The sequence below is a fragment of the Tenrec ecaudatus genome, chromosome 6, assembly GCF_050624435.1.
Source record: "Tenrec ecaudatus isolate mTenEca1 chromosome 6, mTenEca1.hap1, whole genome shotgun sequence".
Lineage (NCBI taxonomy): Eukaryota > Metazoa > Chordata > Mammalia > Afrosoricida > Tenrecidae > Tenrec > Tenrec ecaudatus.
Window position 1 is genome coordinate 173,638,562 of NC_134535.1, and position 20,440 is coordinate 173,659,001.

At 42.7% G+C, this 20,440-nt stretch overlaps 2 protein-coding genes across 3 annotated transcripts in view; one reads left to right on the forward strand and one right to left on the reverse strand.

The window, feature by feature from the left end:
• The window catches only part of APBB1IP (amyloid beta precursor protein binding family B member 1 interacting protein), a 138,882-nt gene that overhangs the window by 71,213 nt on the left and 47,229 nt on the right, over positions 1 to 20,440 (forward strand). For both annotated transcript variants that reach the window (XM_075552530.1, XM_075552531.1), the window contains 4 exons: positions 765 to 1,048; positions 7,284 to 7,361; positions 16,237 to 16,396; positions 17,931 to 18,052. In XM_075552530.1, the coding sequence (XP_075408645.1) occupies positions 765 to 1,048; positions 7,284 to 7,361; positions 16,237 to 16,396; positions 17,931 to 18,052 (644 nt within the window). The remainder of the gene's footprint in view (positions 1 to 764; positions 1,049 to 7,283; positions 7,362 to 16,236; positions 16,397 to 17,930; positions 18,053 to 20,440) is intronic.
• Positions 1 to 20,440, reverse strand: part of LOC142450517 (protein nucleotidyltransferase YdiU-like) — a 177,385-nt gene that overhangs the window by 45,512 nt on the left and 111,433 nt on the right. The window lies entirely within an intron of this gene.

Here is a 20,440-nt window from a genome sequence, read left to right on the forward strand (position 1 = left end):
TTTATATACAGGAAAATGGAAAAGCATGTAAACCAGCTTCAAGAGGGTGCCCTCCACTGACACAACACCTCTGAGAGACGCTCTGATCTGAATGAACAAAACCATACAAAACAATACAGACCAAAAATACAGACAATTTTGGAAACCAGATCAGGTCCAGCCCACATCATGGGGGGCAGGGGGGGGGTGATTGCAGGGGGGGGAGGGCGGGGAGGAATCGACTGACAAAGCTTTAAGTGCTCCTGTCAGATGTATGCCTTTGAGCTCCTGCGCTACGGGCAGCTTTGACTTGAGGGCACGGGGTTGGCTTTACCGCCCGCTCGCTTGGATTTGTCAGCTCTGTACTCCGTGAGCGCTCCCCTGGTTATGCGTCGCACCTGTAGGCGCTCCATCCTCTGTACACGGTCTCGGAGCATATTAAACTCGGTTGATTGAGGCCCACTTTCTGTCAGAGGTAGTTTTGTAATCAGATGCCCTCTGACTTCCTACAAAACAAGTAGAGAGAACTCCACTTCCATCCCTTTCCAGTACTCTCCTCCCCTGCGTTTCTAAAACTAAGATCTTGCACCAGAATAGACAAGGATAGATCCAACTGCTTCTCAAAATCTCTGTATTTGCATATGTGCTACTGAATAAAAACAAGTCCAGACTTCCTTACTAAGTCTTAGCAATTTGAGTATGACCTGGAAAATTTTACCTTTTGTTTGTTTTTAGTTTTTCAGGTACAAAATAGCTTCTTTCACTCATCTCATTTCCTCCACCAGAGTCCTTACATGCCCTGGAGGACCAAGACTTGGATGCGCTCATGGCTGATCTGGTAGCAGACATAAGCGAAGCTGAGCAGAAGACAATCCAGGCACAGAAAGCCTCTTCACAGAATCAACCGTATTTGGCCCCGTCCAACTTTAGCGGGGCGGCCTTTCTGGGTTCTGAAGCAGATGTGCCCACAGCTCGCACTAGCTACTGTGAAGATGCTTTCCCACCCCCACCAGAGGATCCCATGGTGGACCTTCCACTTCCCCCACCGCCTCCCGAGCCTCTCTCTCAGGTGAGTGAGTGGGACCAGAGGGTGGCAGGCGCAGGGACTTCTGATGCCTGCTGTCTTTGGCTGTCAGTGAAGCCACAGGCACATGGTGAAGTTTTTACACCTGAAACTCTGAGCTACCCCCCAAAAAACATTCTGAGTATATTCATTGCACAGCACGAATCCTTCACAAACAAGATCCATAGGTGAGTCTATGGCATCGATTCTGAATCCTAGTGACTCTATCAGACAAAGTAGATTACCCGTAGGGTTTTCTAGGCTGTCATCTTAACAGGAGTCCTGGTGGCACAATGGGTTAAACATCAGCCTAATGGAAAAGTTGGTGGTTCAAACTCACTCAGTGAGAGAAAATTGAGGCAGTCTGTTTCCATAAAGATTTATAGTCAGGGAAGCCCAAAGATTCTATTCTTCCCTGTGGGGTTGCTATGAGACGGTACCAACCCAATACTCTGCCCTGCAGGGTCCCTGTGAGCTGGTGTCCACTCGATGGCAGTGGGGGGGTTTTGATGATGGTGGTGTTTCATCTCAGCAGGATCGGACCACCGGGCTTTTTTCTCCCACGAGTAGCTGGTGGGTTGGAACCACTGATGTCTCAGTCAGCAGTCAGCACTGTAGCCACTGCATCGGGAGGCTTCTTAACAAGACTCGTAGGTGTGTCTGCACTCCGCAGAACACTGTACGGCAGTAGTTCTCAACCTTCCTCATGCCGTGACCCTTTAATACAGTTCCTCATGTTGTGGTGCCCCTCCTATCCACAAAATTATTTTCATTGCTACTTCATCACTGTACTTTTGCTACTGTTATCAATCGGGCGACCACTGTGAAAGATTCGTTCGACGCCAAAGGGGTCACAACCCGCAGGTTGAGAACCGCTGCTTTAGAGTCACATTCAAGAATTATAATAATTAGTCAAGAGCTTTTTCTGCCTGTAGGCACTCCCTGATAATCATCATTTGGGAGAAAATGATTTGTTAACTTTTTATGAACTCTAATATTTGGTTTTAAGGACCTATGAATTTTTTCCATATTGAATATTTATCATAATTATAATCTCTCCTATAGCTTAAGAAAAGGATAAGTTTTAAAATAAGATAAAAATGGATATGTTTTTTTCATTTTAAACAAATTAAGCTTTGGGTGGTGAGAAAAATATTGCTGATATTCTATTTCCTAGGCAGGTAATTTCTGGGAATATTGTTCAAATATTGGCATAAATTGAGTCAGATCTATCCTCTTCGTTCAGTAGACATAAGTCAAAGGGCAATGGTGAGCAGAAGCTATTTTCTCAAATATTCTAGGCAGGGTCATTTAGCTTCTCTTTCTTAGATTATCCTATTTAAAAGAAAGCTACCACTGCTTTTTGTTGTGGTGGTGGTTGTTGTATCAGGAGTCCTGGTGGTGTAGTGGTTCCATGTTGGGCTGCTAACTGCAAGGTCAGCAGTTTGAAACCAGCTAGCCCACTTTGCAGGAAAAAAACAAGGCTTTCTACTCCCAGAAAGAGATACAGTCTTGGAAACCGACAAGGCAGTTCTACTCTGCCTGTGTGGTCTCTGTCAGTCAGAATTGACCCGGTGGTAGTCAGTTTGAAAACACAACCTTCTATTTAATGTTTCAGGGATTTAATGCTTAATTAAATAATTACAAAATATTTTAACCTTTTTTCAGTTAAAATAGCATCTCTGAAGGTTCCAATCTTCGGAAACTAGTTTAATTACACTATGGCCTTCAATGATCGAAGCACAATCCCCCACCCCCATCCCCAGGGGGATGTACAACATAAATGTAGGTGGAGGGAAACAGCGGTTGGTATAAGATATGAAGACAATAATAATTTATAATTTATCAAGGGGTCACGAGGGTGGAAGGGGTTACAGCAGGGGAGAAAAGAGGAGCTGATACCAAGGGCTCAAATACAAAGTATATGTTTAGAAAATAATGGCAACATATGTACAAATATGCTTGATACAATGGATGTATGGCATGTTATAAGAGCTGTAAGAGCCCCCAGTAAATGGATTTTTTTTAAAAAGAAATTTCCTAAATTGATTGTGTTGATAGTTATACAACTCCTTGTAATATGATTGAACAATTGAAATGTATTATACATTAATTAAACTGTTAAAAACAAATAAAAATGGTGGAGGAAATGTTTTTTAATTCCGTGGAAAAATTCCTTTATCTTTTCATTCCAATTTTCCATGAACTTTTTGAACGCCCCTCATATGACCCCGAGAGTCACTAAGAAAGGAGCACCTCCTGTAACGGTCCCAGAAGTTGGGGTTAAAAAGCAAACAAGCTACATGCACAAATACGACGCCTTTGGCAGCAGCCACGTTGGTTTGATCAGTAGAGGTTTAGGGACCTTATAACATCAACGAGAAAGGAACCTTAAAACACCACTTATAGAAGTTCTCGGCTGGCATTGCCCATATTTCTCTGACACTGACCCCCGCCACACAGTGCCCCCCTCTCCCAAGGCTGACCCCACCACTGAGTCGCCCTCAGGAAATCTCAGTTCTGAAGAAATGCCAGTGGATATGATCGACAAGAATCTTGCTGTGGGCGTTAGCAACCAAGACCCTGGTGCAAAAAAAAAAAAAAAAAGGAAGCAGGGGGCAAACGCACAGACCAGGGGAAGCTACTCAGCCGGGGGACTTGAGGTCAGTGGCTTAGTCCCTTAGCCTCTCTGAACGCGCACAGCAGCAGCGCCCGCTCCTCGTTTGTCCCCAGTTTGTGGCAGACCTTTTACAAAGAAGCCCTATGGGCACAACCATTCAGCGCTGTCTGCTCTCCAAAAGGCGAACCAGTGAATCCACCAACCGCCACAGTGGGCCTGGCCCTCCTTCATTTTCAATCCACTTCAGAGCAATGTGGGGCTGCTCCGCGCTGCTGCTGCTGCGCCGTGGAGACTAGACGATCGGGCTGGTTACAGGTCGGGCGGCCAACCTCAGGTCAGCAGTTCAACTCCACCAGCAGCCCTGAGGAAGAACGTGGTTTGGGTTGAAACCCACTGGCTAAGTCGATTCCGACTTGTAGTGACGCCACGGGACAGAATGGAACTGAGTGTTCAGGCCTGTCAGTCTTTCCAGAGCATACAGACTGCAGGTGCCTTTCTGTGAGCCGCCCGGTGCTTAAGCCACCACGCCACTAGGGCTTCTGGGGCTCCGTGAACCTGTTAAATCTGGGAAGGAATCCCATCGGTCTCCCGAATGGCATCTGCTGGTTTACGTTGTTGGCGTCCTGGGTGGACTCTTAGCGCTTCCTGGACGGGGCTTCCCAGAAAAGGTCCCATATTTTCTAATTCTGTGTTACTGCAAACGTTTTGACGCCACTGAGAGAAGGCATTTGTTACATCACGATCGGATACTGTGGGTCTCAAAGACAGAGCCGTGTGTGCCTTGTGAGAGTCTAGTGGGGGGGCAGGGGGAGCAGGGGGCGGGGCAGTGCTGTGGGGCAGGATGACTGATATTCATACATGTCTGAATAATGGGATACAATCAACGTAAAGTATATATAATCATAATTTGGTGTATTAGCTCCTATTATGTCTCACAGAAGCAAATATAACGATTCCTTTTAAGGACTTCTCTCAGAGTAAGCCACTTAAATTATTCTGTGGTAAGAACCAGCTTGGTTTTCTGTAGTTATCAATATTCATAAATATGACCCTAGTGACCTTATGTGCTAGTTCCCAGTGGAACCAACTCCTGCTAGAACAGACTGCCACAAATTCAGTGGCTTCAGACAATACCAGTTAATCCTCCCCCAGTTTCAGAAGAATGAAATTGAGGGCTGTCCACCCTCGATGGGTTTTCAAGGCAAATTCTTGCTTTCTTTTCCCCCCTTTCTTTCCCTTTTCTTTATTTATTCATTCCATCTTTGAGCATCTGCTGACTGCCAACATTCCTTGGCTTGTGTCAGCATGGCTTCAGTTTCTGATAAACTGTATTCATACTGCCTTCACCTCTTCTGTGTTCTTCCCTGTGTATCTCTTATATGTGTTCTTCCCTGTGTATCTCATTGAGTTTAGGATCCACCCAAATACCCCCTGGTTTTCTCATCTCAAAATCCTTAAATTAATTAAATTTTCAAAGACTCCTTTTTTGTGGACAAGGTGATATTCACAAACTCTGGAAGTCAGGATATGGACACGTCCTATTGTGGGCCACCATTCAGCCCGCTACTCTTTGAAAGTCCCCAAAATGCCTTTTGAATGAACAAACATAAAACCATATTCAGCATTGCTGTATCATGTATTTATTATAGACTAAAAATCAAACCTGCTGCCGTTGAATTGATGCCAACTCCTAGTGACACTTTAGGGCAGGGTAGAACTGCCCCTGTGAGTTTCTGAGACGGTCTCCTTTTTGGAGTAGGAAGCCTCCTCTCTCTCCTTTGCAGCAGCTGGTTGTCTCCAAGTGTGGAACTTGCAGAGTGTCGCCAGCGCATAACCACTGTGCCACCAAGCCTCCTTACTATAGGCCAGTTATTTTAAAATTGGTGATCTATATAGAGAGATCGATCATAAACCCTGAATATTGGGTTTATGCCGTTTTTCAAGGGAGTTTTCTTAATTTCCTGAAAATGTATACAATTTTGTATGATGTCTGAGTTTTTTTACGGGCTACATAGCTTTCAACATATTCCCCAGAGATTTGTGAATGGAAAAAAAAAATCATTAAGGAAAGCTTTAAGCGCCACTGGTGTAAGAAAATATACATATGCTTTCAAATAATTTAAACTTAATCAGCACAATTCCTTTCCTGGACATTATAAATAGTTAGGTACAGAAAGCCATAATTATTCTTCATATATTTATGTTAAGAAATCAAATGGTTGGAATTCATCAAATATTTCACTCTCTCTCTCCTGCCTGCTAAGTTCTTTTTGTCAGTGCTTTCCCCATATATTATTAGTTTGAATGTTAAGTCATCAGGTTTGAGGAACTAGGTGCCCTTTAAGAATCTGGTGGCATCTTGATGATACACTGGGCTAACCACAAGGCCAGCAGTTCGAAACCACCAGTTGCTCCACAGAAGAAAGAAGAGGCTTTCTACTCCCGTAAAAAGTTACAATCTCAGAAACCCACAGGGACAGTTCTACTCTCTCCTATCGGGTCAGAATCAACTCAATGGCTGTGAGTTAAGAATCTAGTGAAACACTAGAAAACATATTGTTGTTTATACCTTCAAGTTAATTCTAAGGGACACAAGTAGAACTGCTCCATAGGGTTTCCTAGGCAGATCACCAGGGCTTCTCTCACACAGGGCTACTAGTGGATTTGAACCACCGATGTTTCATTTCACAGCTGAATGCTTAACCACTGTGCCACCAGGGCTCCTTCAGACGATGCCTAATAGTCCATAAGTGTGTATGGAACTTCAGGGGGGTGTCAAATTGCTTGATATCTAGCCATATGTTCCTCTGTTAAACTCCAGCCTGTGAGTCAAGCAGAGCTTTTTTTGTGGTCAGAATATGTGCAGCCCCGCGAAACCCACGAGTTCATCTTTCAAGTTACTGTGCCTCAGGGATCAAAGCTGACTTCCATAAGAGCCCGCAACACAGAATCCAGGATGGATAAGCCCCTCACAGCCAACAAGGAGAGTGGAGATACCCGTAGGATTAGGTGGTGGGGGGAGGGGGAATCAATCACAAGGATCAATCTAGGAGGGGTCCCAGGGGGATGAATAACAGAAAAGTGGGTGAGGGGTGACAGAGGACAATGTAAGAAATAGAAATAATCTATAACTTATCAAGGGTTTGTGAGGAAGGGGGGGAATGGGGAGCTAATATCAGGGGCTCAAGTGGGAAGAGAAGGCTTTGAAAATGATGATGGCAGCATATGTGCAAATGTGCTTGACACACTGGATGAATATTTGGATTGTGATAAGAGATGTAAGAGGCCCCCAATAAAAGTATTTTTTTAAAAAGGCTTAAAGGACTGCCAGTGTACTAGCACTGGAAGTGAGCTGCACTGAGCCATTTGTACTGCTCTATACACTAATTAGCTATCCATATAAATAGATATAAAATTATTTTTTTAAAGCTGACTGCCTTCTGCATCTTTGGACTGAAGATTTCTATTACAATCTATTTCGATCCTACACATCCGCCGTGTGAAATGTGGAGCCTCTGAACAGGAGCCTTGTGTTCCATGAACTAAAGTGTTTTGAAAGCGCCGTCAATGACTCACTGGCCTTCTTTCAGAGACTGTGTTGAATCGTTTGCCTTTTTACAGGAAGAAGAAGAAGCCCAAGCCAAAGCCGATAAAATTAAGTTGGCACTGGAAAAGCTGAAGGAGGCCAAGGTTAAAAAGGTAAACTCTGAAATACTTTGGCACTGAAAAGCTCACTCTAGGACATTTTATCATACCTAATAATAAAAAATAAAAATGCTGAGTAATGTTTCCCAAATAATTGTATTTTTTCAAGACAACAAATTACATAGTTGATCTCTCTAGATGTCTAGTTCATTCATTGGTGATGGATGGCTAGGGAATATCTGTTAGTAAAATTGTAGACAGTTCATTGGCTTAAACCTACTTTTTGGTTGGCAAGAACGTGGTTTTTCTAGGAGCTGGGCTAAGTGGGAGTGGAATTATGGGCCTAAGCCAGTAAGGAAAGAGCCCTTGGCTTGGCTGGGCATCTGCTGGGGCAGAACTAAGCATCTACACCCTGGCTCCCTCCCCTCTCTCTTCAGGGGCCTTCTTGCCTTTCTCAGTGGCTCCACCTTAATTGGGTCAGAGCTTGGTCTCCTTTGCACCCTCAGAATTCCCACAATTGCTCTTGTGAATTTTTCATATTCCTTGACGCAGCCTTCAGCCACTTGTCCTGGACATCCAAGTTATCTCTTAGGAATAGCCCGGTAGTGTCATAGCTGTGTTTGTTCCAGTTATCTGATTTATTATCTGATAAGCCAGTGACTGTGTGTGTGTGTGTGTGTGTGTGTGTGTGTGTGTGTATTTGCAAGAGCATAGAGTTTCTCAGGAACACATATATTGTAGTATAACATAAATACCTATATTAGACCTTATTAAAAGTATATTGCTGTTGTTGGATTTTGACTGATAGCAATTCCATGTGACTGAAAGGAAATGTCTTATCATAAGGTTTTAAGGTTTCTTGTTCTGGAGCAGGTTGCCAAGTCTTTGTCCCACAAGCCACTGGGTAGATTTGAACCTCTAGCCTTTAGTTTAGCAGTGAGTGCATAACCAGTGGACTACCAGGGTTCCTTATTGGAAGTATACAATATATGAAGGACTAAGTATGAGTTAGGGAGTTCAGTGACAAAATTCTCACTTTCCATGTGAAAGCTATCAGTACAATTGCAAGCCAGTGCACGGCAAACATAGCCATCTGTCAGGGGAGGCTTGGCTGTTGCTATGATGCTGAGCAAGCCTTAGCGGCACTTCCGGACTCAGGGAGAGTCGGAAGAAAGGTGTGGTGACCTATTTTTAAAATCAGCCATTGAAAGCTGTATGGTTCACATTGGTGAATCCACAACTGATCAGGGGGCCTGCGCTGGGCGAGGCCCGCCCGGTGATCAGTTGTGGCTCCACCAGTCCCCACACTACGTGAACCGAGTAAACTAAGCATGAGAATGAAGCCGTCTCCATCATGTTTCAACTCCCATCCCTGAACCTCGTTAAGAACTTGCTCCATAGAGTTGGGAGAACTGGCCTTTGTGTAGAGAGTTCCTTTGCCACAGTTCCTCCCTGTCGTCGGCATGTCTGTCGTTCAAAGCAGCGTTCGGTCATGGAACCGATGCTCCTCGGCTCCCTTGGCCGTCCTCCCTTCGCCAAGCCCTGGTCACATCCAGCTCCCTCCCTCTCTACGTCTGCAGCGCTGACCTCCAGGAGCAGCAAGCACAGTCTTCCCCAGGGCCCTCGATGTGCCTGGTGGGCTCTCAGGGCACCCCCTTCCTGTCGCCCTCCTGCTAACCAAGAGTACGATGCCTTGCCCACCCTCTTCCAACTCCCAACACCGCTCTCACCCAACCCTCTCAGCTAATGGCTTCCCCTCCGATTTCAGTGAGGAGGGGGAACAAATTCCACAACCCCCATGACACACTTCCCTTCCTACCTAGTTGCACCCATAAATGTAGAGTCCACTTTTGTCCTCTCTCTCTTAATACAAGGGGGCTTCCAATAGCTGATGGAAGGGTTGAAGGCAAAGCTAAAGGCATTTTCCCACAAACCCGTCAAAGCATCCTCATATAAGGAAAGGGCTCTGTGTTTCTAAGGCCAGCCTGTCCACTTACGCTCCCATTCCCATCCTCCAGAGCCTCCAGGAGCTCCCCATCTCGTACAGCAAGAGCCCCAATCCTTACATCCCTTTCAGATCCGGCTGCCTCATTACCTCCATGACCTCATTTGCGTCTCCCCCATCACCCCCATCTTACCCACCTGCTCTCACTGCTGCAGTTCCAGTGTTCCAGGCATGCCCTAGCCTTAGCATCTCTGCCTCCCTCCTACCTTGGCGCTTGACCCCGATTCTAGGTAGTTTCACTCGGTTACCTTCTGTGAATCTTTGATCTCATGCACACACACATGCCATATCCTTCCCTACTTCATTTTGTTTTCAGTGCTGGGTCCTGAGGGGTTAGACACTGGGCTGCTAACCACAAGGTCAGTGGTTCCAACCCACCTGTGGCCCTGCGAGAGAAAGACAAGGCTGTCTGCCCCATGAAGATGCACAGGCTTGGAAACCCTGGAGGTTGCCAGTGGGTTTGGTGTTATGCTCGTTTTGTTTGTTTTATTGCTTCTTCCACTTGGTGCAAACGGCCCGTCAGCTAGCCCAAAGGTTGCCGGCTAAAGGATGAAAATCGAGTTTATCCAGAGTACTATTCTGTGGGGTGTTGACATCATTTGATAGTCACAGTTTGGGGAACTAGAAACAGAGTCAGTCCGTCAGTCATTCTATTTTTCTGTCTTGGTGACACATAGAGCTGTTTGATTTTTAGATCTTATTAAAACAAATGTATATATTTAAAGTGAATCAGCTCTAGAATTGTATTATATTTAACAGCTTGCAAAAGAAACTGCAAAAGCTGAAAAATCTTTACTGCCATGGGTTATAAAGATTGGGGGTTGGTTTGCTTTTCCCTTTGTTGAATCATTTTGACCTCATCTCCTATAGTGTGGGTATGAGAAAGCTTTAGTCAGCTGAATCCCAGGTACACAAACATGGTGGCACAGAGCCACTCTTCACCTTGCAGATACAACTGAAACTGTGAGGAATAATACATATGATTTAGTCTCTAAAATTCACCAGTCTTCTCTTGGGCTATTTGTTTTCCAAATTCTGTAATTATGGATATTTATTAGCACATATAGATTAGAAAAAAACAACCTTTATATCACTGTTAAATTGTGTGTTCTTGATTTTTCTCCCTTATAATAACAAAAGGAAGCATCAACATATCGTTTTTCTCAAAAATGTGTAAGCAAGAATGAAATATGTTCGAACCTCATTAATTTTGTGATCAGGAAGATTAAGTTTTCAAAGCCCTGTGTTGGTACTGTTGCTTAGAACATCTAGCTAATTTATTGCAATAGCTCTGAGCAGAAGGCAGCAGGTATGTCTTCCAGAGAAAATAATCATAGCAAAGACTTTATTTTTCCACACAACCCTGCATACCTCACTTCTAAGATCACACACGTGGATCTTGAGCACCGTGGTTCCTGGCCCATCAGTTTAAAGTATCAAAAGACAAACAGGGAGAGAATAAGCAACTGTCTACCATCTAGGCTGCAAGTTTCTGAGGAGAGGAAGGAAAAGGGCCCTCCTGAGGCAAGCCTGGGCAAGGGTATAATCTGAATGATACTAGAAGCGAAAGTGCCCTTTTGCCACCCTGACATCTACACTTGAGCATCAAGATTTGTGTCTGCTAGAAAGGAGCAGACCCAGAGAGTGTAACATGTTCCACCTTGGTAGCTTCTACATAATAAGGTACAGAAGCTACTCGCTCAACTGGAAAACCGTTCTCAAGATCAGGTCCGGGGGGAGTGGCTGGAAGAGGCATGTACTCAAGTGCTCAGGTTGCTGTCAGTTCCAACCCAGGGTGGCCATGTGTGCAGAGGAGGAGCGCACCATAGAGTTTACAAGGTGGTCGCTTTTCAGAAGCAACTTTCCAAGCCTGCAAGGGAGTTTGAGCTGCCAAACTTTTGACTAGTTTTCAAGCGCACAACTGCTTCATTGTAGGACTCTTGCTTACAACTCAGCCCACACTTTGGAGGATGAAGGACTCTTGCCAATTATACGGCCTCCCTCTCTTTTCCCAGTCCATCTTATCGCCTTTTAAAATAATGTCAGTCCTTGTACTACAACAAATTTGAAAACCTAGCAGCAATGGGAAATTTCCTAAAAGCATATTACCTACTTAAATTAGCACAAATTTGTAGAGAAAACCTTAACAGACAAAACACAAGAAGAAATAAAAAAGCAGGAGTGCTACGATTAATATCTGATGAGACAGACTTCAAAGTAAAAGCCATCATGAGGCACATAGAAGGCCACTATGTAATGATTAAAGCCACAATTGAATAAGGAAACATAATCATACTAAACATCTGTGAAGCCAATAAGAGACCCTCAAAACACAGTAATCAAATCCATGCAGACATGAAGAGACAAATAGACAATAGTGCAAAAATAGTAGACTTCAATATCCTACTCCCAAGGAAGGACATATCAATTGAAAAGAAAACTAACAAAGATACAAAGGAACTAAACAACACAATCAACTTTATCTCTTATATATATAAAGAATACTTCACCCCAAAATAGCACAGTAACCATTCTTCTCCAGAGCGTGTCAGACATACTCTAGAATAGATGATATACCAGGCCACAAAGCAAGTATTAATAAATTTTTAAATATTGAGATACCACAATCTTTTCAGATCACAATGCTATAAAATTATAAATCAATAATAAGGACATCAATAAAAAGTTCAAATACATGGAAATAGAACAGCACCTTGCTTAAAAACCACTGCATACTGATGGTGCCTGGCTGTCAAAAGATATAGCATCTAGAGTATTAAAGGTTTGAAGATAAACAAACAGCCATCTAGCTGAGAAGCAACGAAGTCCACATGGAGGAAGCACACCAGCATGTGTGATCTTGAGGTGTTGATGGGATCAGGTATCAGACGTCAAAGACCCAGAACAAAAAATCAAATCACTGTGAATGAGGGGGAGTGCAGAATGGAGTGCCAAAGCCCATCTGTGGACAATTGGACATCCCCTTACAAAAGGGTCACAAGGAAGAGATGAGCCAGTCAGAGTGTAGTATAGCACTGTTGAACATACAACTTCCCTCTAGTTCCTTAATGCTTCCTCCCCACCACTATTGTGACCCCAATTATACCTTACAAATCGGTCTAGACCAGAGCATGTACATGGGTACAGAGAAGAGCTCCCAACACAGGGAATCCACGACAGACAAACTCCTCAGGACCAATAATGAGAGTAGGGATCCAAGAGGCTAAGGGGAAGGTTGTAGGAGAAAGGGAGGAACTGATCACAATGATCTACATACAACCCCTCCCAGGGAGAAGAACAACAGAAACATGGGTGAAGGGAAACATCGATCAGTATAACACATGAAAAAAATAATAGTAATTTATAAATCATCAAGAGTTCATGAGGGAGGGAAAGTGGGAGAGAGAGGGGGTCAAATGAGAAGCTAATATCAAGGGCTCAAGAGTTTTGGAAGTGATGATGGCAACAAATGTACAAATGTGCTTGACATAATGCATGTATGGATGGATTGTGATAAGAGCTGTATGAGTCCCCAATAAAATGATTAAAAAGTGCATATTTGAAGAAATAAGCATTGTGATTAAAAAATTCCCTGAAACAAATGAGAACAAAAATAGAGCATACCGATACCTCTGAGACAGGAAAAAGCAGTACTCGGAACACATTTAATGGCAATAATTGCAAACATCAAAAACAAAAAGAACCAAAATCAACACCTTAACCCAACACCTACAACAATTAGAACAAAAACAGCAAAACAAACCCTTAGCTACCAGAAGAAAAGACTTGATAAAAATTAGAGAGGAAATAAATGAATCCAAATACAGAGAAACAAGACAGAAAAATGAACAAAACAAGAAGCTGATCAGGTCACTGAAAATTTTCCAACAACAAAAAGTCCAGGACCAGATGGTTTTATGGAGGAATTCTAATAAGCATTCAGAGATAAGTTGACACCAATTCTATATAAACTATTACATAATATAGAAAAGGTCAACCTACACCAAATCAGTTCTATAAAGCAAATATAATCAAAGATACCAAAATCAAATAAAGACATCACCAGAATAGAGAAATATAGACAAATATCTCTTATGAGCATAGTACTAAAATTTTCAACAAAATCCTAGCAAACAAAAATTGACCAAAAAAATTAAATAATACATTATGACTGAGTGGGATTTATACCAGGTATGCAAAGATGGTTCAAAATTAGGGGAAAAAATCATGTAATCTACTATATAAATAAAACATTAGAAAAGAATCCCATCACTTAATGCAGAAAAGGCATTCAACAAAATCCAATATGCATTTTTAATTTAAAAAAACACTCAATAAAATAGAAATACAAGGGCGATGTCTCGACATAAAAAAGGCCCTATGTGCAAAGCCAACAGCCAGCATTTCATTCAATGGAGAGAAACTGAAAGTATTTTCCATCCAAACAGGAGCCAGATAGGGCTTCCCTTTATTGCCGTTCTTATTTAGGATAGCCTGAAAGTATTAGCCAGCATCATAAGACATCAAAATGAAATTCAAGATATCCAGACCAGCAAAAGAAGTAAAACCCTCTCTATTTGCTGATGGTATAATTTTATATAGAGAAAACTCCTAGGAGTCATTAAGAAAATTGCTGGAACCAACTGAAAATTGTGGCAATGTGACAGCTACCAGATCAACATACAAAAATCAATAGGATTCCTGTATATTAAGAAAGAGAACTTTGGAAAGGAATTCTTTGTAAAAAAAGAAAAGAAATTATTTTTAAATACCACTTATCATAAGCACCCAGAAGATTAATTAGTTAGTAATAAACCTAGCCAGGGAAACAAAAAACTTGTACAAAGAAAACTTAAAAACACTCTTATCAGAATCTAAAAGAAAACTTAAAAACTCACTGCCAGAATTGATTCCAATTCCTAGAGACCCAAAAGATAGGGTAGAACTGCTCCCATGGGTTTCCAAGACTGCAACGTGTGTGTGTGTGTGTGTGTGTGTGTGTGTGTGTGTGTGTGACTTTATATGTGTGTGGGCTAGTCTGGGTAGCCTAGAGAAACAAATTCATGGATACCTATATGTGTATAAGAGCTTTATATATAAGAGCAGTTGAATATTGAGAAAACATCCCAGCCCAGTCCAGATCAAATCCATCTATCCGATATGAGCCCATATATCCAATACCAATCTATAAAGTCCACTTCAGACTCACGAAACACATGCAATGATGCCAAATGCAAGAAGATTAAGGCCAGTGGGTGGGAAGTCTTGAGGACCCAGTGGCAGTAGAAGCATCTCAGCTCTCGCAGGGGTCTCCACGTGGCTTCTCAGGCTAGTCTTCTCCACAGGGATGTCTCACAGGGAGTGAGCAGAGAGAGGGTGTGTGTCTCCTTCTCTCCAAAGAGAAAAGACAGGAGTTCCCAGAATCCTCAGGAGAAGACCATGCTTACACAAAGGCCTCATTGGCTATGACCTGATTGACAGACTAGACTAACCCTACACTCTTAATCCTCAAATTAACACCAGATTATGTAACTACCACAATATATATATGATTATATATATAATCAAACAGGATTTATTTATCAATCTATCAGAGATTCTATGATTACAAATACAGTTAATTTTTGCCAAATTATCATTATGTGAAATATAATTTGCATAATCCCTGCATATTTTCTTCATTATTATTATTAGATGGAATTTAATACATATACCAGGTCATTCGATATTTCAATCATGTCAAGTAGAATTGTACTATTGTTACCATAATGTTTCCAAACATTCTTTTCTACATGGACTCCTTGATGTCACCTCCCTTTTACACCTTTTCCCCCGAGATTGTAACTCTTTACAGGAATAGAAACCTTGTCTTTCTCCCAAGGAGCAGTAAGTGGTTTCAAACTGCTGGCCTTGCGGTTAGCAGCCCAACTCACCCACCAGGGCTCCTGAACTTGGTTTGTTTTTTGAATCATTCCAAAGATACCTACATAAATGGGGAAAAAATGTCCCATGTTCATGAACAGGAAGACAATACCACGATTAAGATTTAAAACACATAGGCTGAAAGTAAATGTCTAGAAAATAATGAGGGCAACATATGTGCAAATGTGCTTAATACAATTGATTTGTGGCTTATTATAAGCCCTCAATAAAATGTTTTAAAAAATTGAAATAAAACTCATAGAATAAAACCTAAGAATAAAGGGTAGGGGTGGGAAGTAACACATATAAATACATAGTAACATAGGTAAACAGATAGTAACATAACGTGCAAAAAGTTACATAGTAACACAGATACATATATAATAGCATAAAAAGTTACATCGTAACACACAGATACATATATAATAGCTTAAAAATCAATAAAAGAGGAAGGAATTCGCCTTGTAATCACTCCTAAGCCTTCTACCGAACCAAAACCAAACTCACTACCCTCAAGTAAGTCAATTCTGACTCTTGACCCTATAGGACAGGGTAGAATGCCCATTTGGGTTTCGGAGACTGTAACTCTCTGCTCTAGCTGAGGGCCTGATGGTTTCAAACAGCTGGCCTCATGGTTAGCAGCTCACCATGCAATCAGTACCCCACCATGGCTCCTTAAGCCTTCTAAGTACTGCAAAAAATAGAAGTGTCTCAGGTGATTCCGGATGATGACCATGTTATTAGGAAGTCCCTGCTAGTTAAGCAGGTAAATAGTTTATGCATGTATTTGTAGATCCTCCCCCTCCCCTGACCCCACATTTTACTGTTAGTACGTGAAGCAGTGCTCACGTATGGGTAAAACTTAACGAGTGGATTCACAGGACACACGCAGTCCTTACTTGTAAGGTAACCCACAGGAACAATAGCTCTGTTGAAACCTTCGTTTCAGCAGACCTCTCTGGTTGCCGAAATGTACCGGTTGCTCTGTGGCTTTCTCCTCAGCTCGTGGTCAAGGTACACATGACTGATAACAGCACCAAGTCCTTGATGGTGGATGAGCGGCAGCTGGTCCGAGATGTTTTAGACAACCTTTTTGAGAAAACTCATTGCGACTGCAATGTGGATTGGTGTCTTTATGAAATATATCCCGAACTACAAATCGGTAAGTCTCACCCCCGGCAGGAAGCTGTCCTCCAAAATCCCATGGTAAATCCAACGCAAACTGTTGTTGTGAGCTGTTAGTACATTGTTCGGACGAGTTTGTATGGGGCCCTCGCGACATTGCATAAGAACCACTTCCTTCTGCCAGATTAAGTACCCACCACGTTTCTTTGTGGTGAAGAGCCTCCGATTGTAGGAGGTGGCCAGACCTTGGGGGATGTCAACATTAGTACTCTTGCCGCCTCTCTAGCAGCTCCATCAGGGAAAGAAGATGCTTCCTACCTGCAAGCCCAGGAAACTGAGCAGATTATGGGAGGCCTGGGACCTGTCACCTAAAGCCTCTGGAGAGATCGCTGCCTTGGATTGTCTGTGGCTCTGCCACAGACTCATACCAGTGCTAGTCTCTCCTTCCTACCATCCTTCCGCAACTCTCACCTGTTCTCTGAATCACTGTCTAGGGAAGGAGGTTCAGCCCAGCAGAGCAAAGGGCAATTGGTTTAGTTGGAAAAAATCAGAAAGAAAACGCAAACATGCGTACACAAATTCCTAGTTCCAAGAGGAAGTGGAGAGTGGAGTCATTGTTTAGAAAGCCTTGAATTTCTGTTGGTTTCCAAGGAAATTTGCCTTTGGGCATTGGTGATGACTGAACAACTTGGTAAATGTAATTTATGCACTAAATAGACCATATGAAAATATTAAATTGGCAAATGTTGTTACACATATTTTTATTTTAAAAATTAAATACACTTCTTATTCTTTATGCCCCTCATAGGAGAGTGGTATCCCAATTGTCTTGGCGTAGCATAGAACTACTTGTTTTGGAAGCTTTAGGTGAAACCTTTTTTCTGAAGGAATGATCTATACTAGAACAACCTCACTGTTTTCTTTAACTCAACGAGTCTTGTAGGGAAATGAAAGAGTTCCTTTATGCTTAACTTTGGTTCAAGTATTCATAAGCTATTTTAAAAGTTTTAGGAATGATGTTTAACAGCATCATGCATCACACAAAGATGTTTAACCAATATTTAAGGAGCCCTGGTAGTCCAATGGGCTAAGGATTGGTCAGCTAATCACAAGGTCAGAGGTTCAAGCCCACTGGCCACTCCGCTCCTCTTGAGATTGTGTGCTTTCATAAATATTTAGTCTTAGAAACCCTCCACAGCAGTTCTACTCCGTCCCAAAGAGTAACTGAGTCGGAATTGGCAATCTTTGCCTTAATTGCCTCCTAACAGATAAGAGTGGAAGTCCTTTCACATGGCACTCTTTAATGTAAAAAAAGTGCTAATGTGAAAAAGGATTATACCAGGTCAGTGTCACCATATTGTAAGTGCTCCCTCCAAGTTGTATTTTATTTTCTATGAAAATAAGTTAAAGACCTGGCACTGAAACATAAGTGTAATAGAGATGTTACAGTGGGGCATCACGTGACGACCTACAAAGAGTAGAAAGCACGGTGGTCAACTCATTGAGAGCTTCTTCACAATAGGAAATGGTAGCTGCACTTGGGAAAAAAATGCCTTTTCTTGTTTCATCAGAGAGAATTTTTGAAGACCATGAAAATGTTGTTGAAGTCTTATCAGACTGGACAAGAGACACGGAAAATAAAATACTATTTTTGGAGAAAGGGGAAAAATATGCTGTATTTAAAAACCCCCAGGTAAGATCATGTGGATGTTGTTAAAATAAAGTCCGGAGGATTTTTTTTTAAATGTCATTTGTGTGCTAACCACAATGTTGATTATCTAACAAGATATCATTTTTTAAGTCCTTTAGACTAAAAATACACTCAACTCGGCCATGTGTGAACCAATGGCCCTTTGAAGGAACCAGAAAGAAAAGATCCTTTGGTTTCTTTATTTTCACGGTCCAAAGTGTTACCTACCTGTTTTCTCATTCTCCTCTTCTGCCCTGGCTTCTGTTTCGCACCACTTACCCTGTATGCCTTGGTGCTCTCTTGGTAGCGTTGCTTCATATTTTAAAGGGACTCTTCTTGTTGTTTTTTATACTTGGTGCCAATTAATGCTGGAATCCCCAAAGCACCACACGGAAAATGTAGTGTGTTGATGTAGGTCCCTGTGAACAATCGGCATGCAAACTGCCTTGTTCTTCATATTTGAAAATGCTTCCTTCCCATTATGGGCACAAAGTAGAGGAGTCAACCTAAAAGTTGGACACTCAATTTATCTCCAGCCCTGATCCTCAGGGAGGAGGGGACCAGGTCTGCGGCATAGACGCAAAGAGAATGGGTTTCACCACTTGCTTTACCTGGTGAAAGACACTGACTGTTGAGGGAGTTTGCCTTCATAGAAGATGAACAAAGAAGATAAGGCAACGTAGTATTTATGAGAAAATACCTTGGGACCTGAAGGGAAACCATACCTGAAAGACTTTTTAGGATAACATATCGATACAATTAATGAACAGGATTCAAATGAAAATGTTAGTAAGTTTGTATCATCAGTGGGAGACAACATATTTGGGCCACAGAAAATAGACTCAACTGTACAGCAAGAAGAGAAACAAGAAACGGAAGGGGTGTGGGAAAGGGAATCCAACTGGTAGCTGCTGTGATGGAGTCAAGTTCTAGGAGCTATGGGAGCACACAGGAGGGGCTGGAGGGAAGGCTACTCCGAGAGCATGATGCTCAACTTGAAGGAGGGAAATGGAAGCACGTGTTCCAGGCAGAGGACGTGTGCAAGATCCAGAGGGAAGAGAGGTGGTGGTGGTCGGAGCTGCTGTCCAGCGAGCTCAGGTTTATGGTGGTGCCCTTAGGTACAACCAGTCCTACACCATCTCAGCGATCGCTGGTCTGCTTGGGCCCATTGTTGTAACTGCTATGTCAACTCATCTCAAGGACTTCCCTCCTCTTTGCTGACCTCTCAACTTTACCAGACACATATCCTTTCTTCACATGTAAAAACTCACTGCCATGGAGTCCATTCCAACTCAAAGCGACCCTTTACGACAGGGGAGAATCGTCCCTGGTGAGTTTCCGAGGTGGTACATGTTTGGAGGAGCGACTAGGCTCATCTCTCTCATTTGGACTGACTGGTGGTTTCACACTGCTGTCCTGGTGCTTAGCTACCCAGTTTCGTAACCGTGCTACCACAAGTCCCACAAGGGCGAGGTCTAGCAGTGAGTTCTAGCGGCGAGTTTTGCAGTCTGGTTCTCAGGAGTGTGTTTTCCTAATGATATGTCCAAAGTCAGCAGGCCATATTTGCGTTTAGAGAATGACAAATTATTTGTTAGGCTGGAGCATGCAGGGGCAGCGTGAAGACAGGGAGTGGGGAAGGCCAAAGGCATCAAGTTATTGGTTTGTATGTGATTAATCTTTAACATTTTAAGACAGAGCCTCAACCTTAGAATAACATTCATGCCAAACAAGCAAACTTGAGGAAAAAATGAAATTGAAATGAAAGAAAAAAAACTTGAAAATGCCTGACGTACAGGTGGAATGATGCGGCGCGCAGCTTCTGCAGCATACCAGGATTAGAAAAATCCGAAATATAAGCCAACAAAACCAAATTCCCCGCCATCGGCTACATTCTACCCCATAGCAGCCCTCTGCTGAGCGTCAGGCCCAAAATGAGAGCAGATAGCCTCGTCTTTGCCCTGGGGAAATGGGTGGTTTCTGCTCTGATTTTCTTGTGATTCCAATGTTTTTAACCAAATCACAGAATTCTAGTGAGACTAGATTTAATCAGGGAGAAGTAGGAATAAAATTATAAGTGACACTGCAAACTTCTTTTCGGAGGCTGGACTTGATTTTGAATGTTGCAGGGAGCCATCTAAGAATTCTGAGTGAGAGGAAAGCCTTTTAAACCATAGGTCCCCTTTTCAGAAAAAAAAAATTACTCAGAATCCCCTGGCAATTAAAACTGTGTCCCATAACCCATAGGCCAGGGTGGAATGTGGATATCTGCTTTTGCAGCCACCCTGGACTTTTCCAGCACCCCCGGGGTGGGCTTGCCCACTTAGGGAAGCATCGACTTAAACAACAGAGAATGAATTCTGAGGAAGACGCCTGCACACTGCTGCAGAGGCT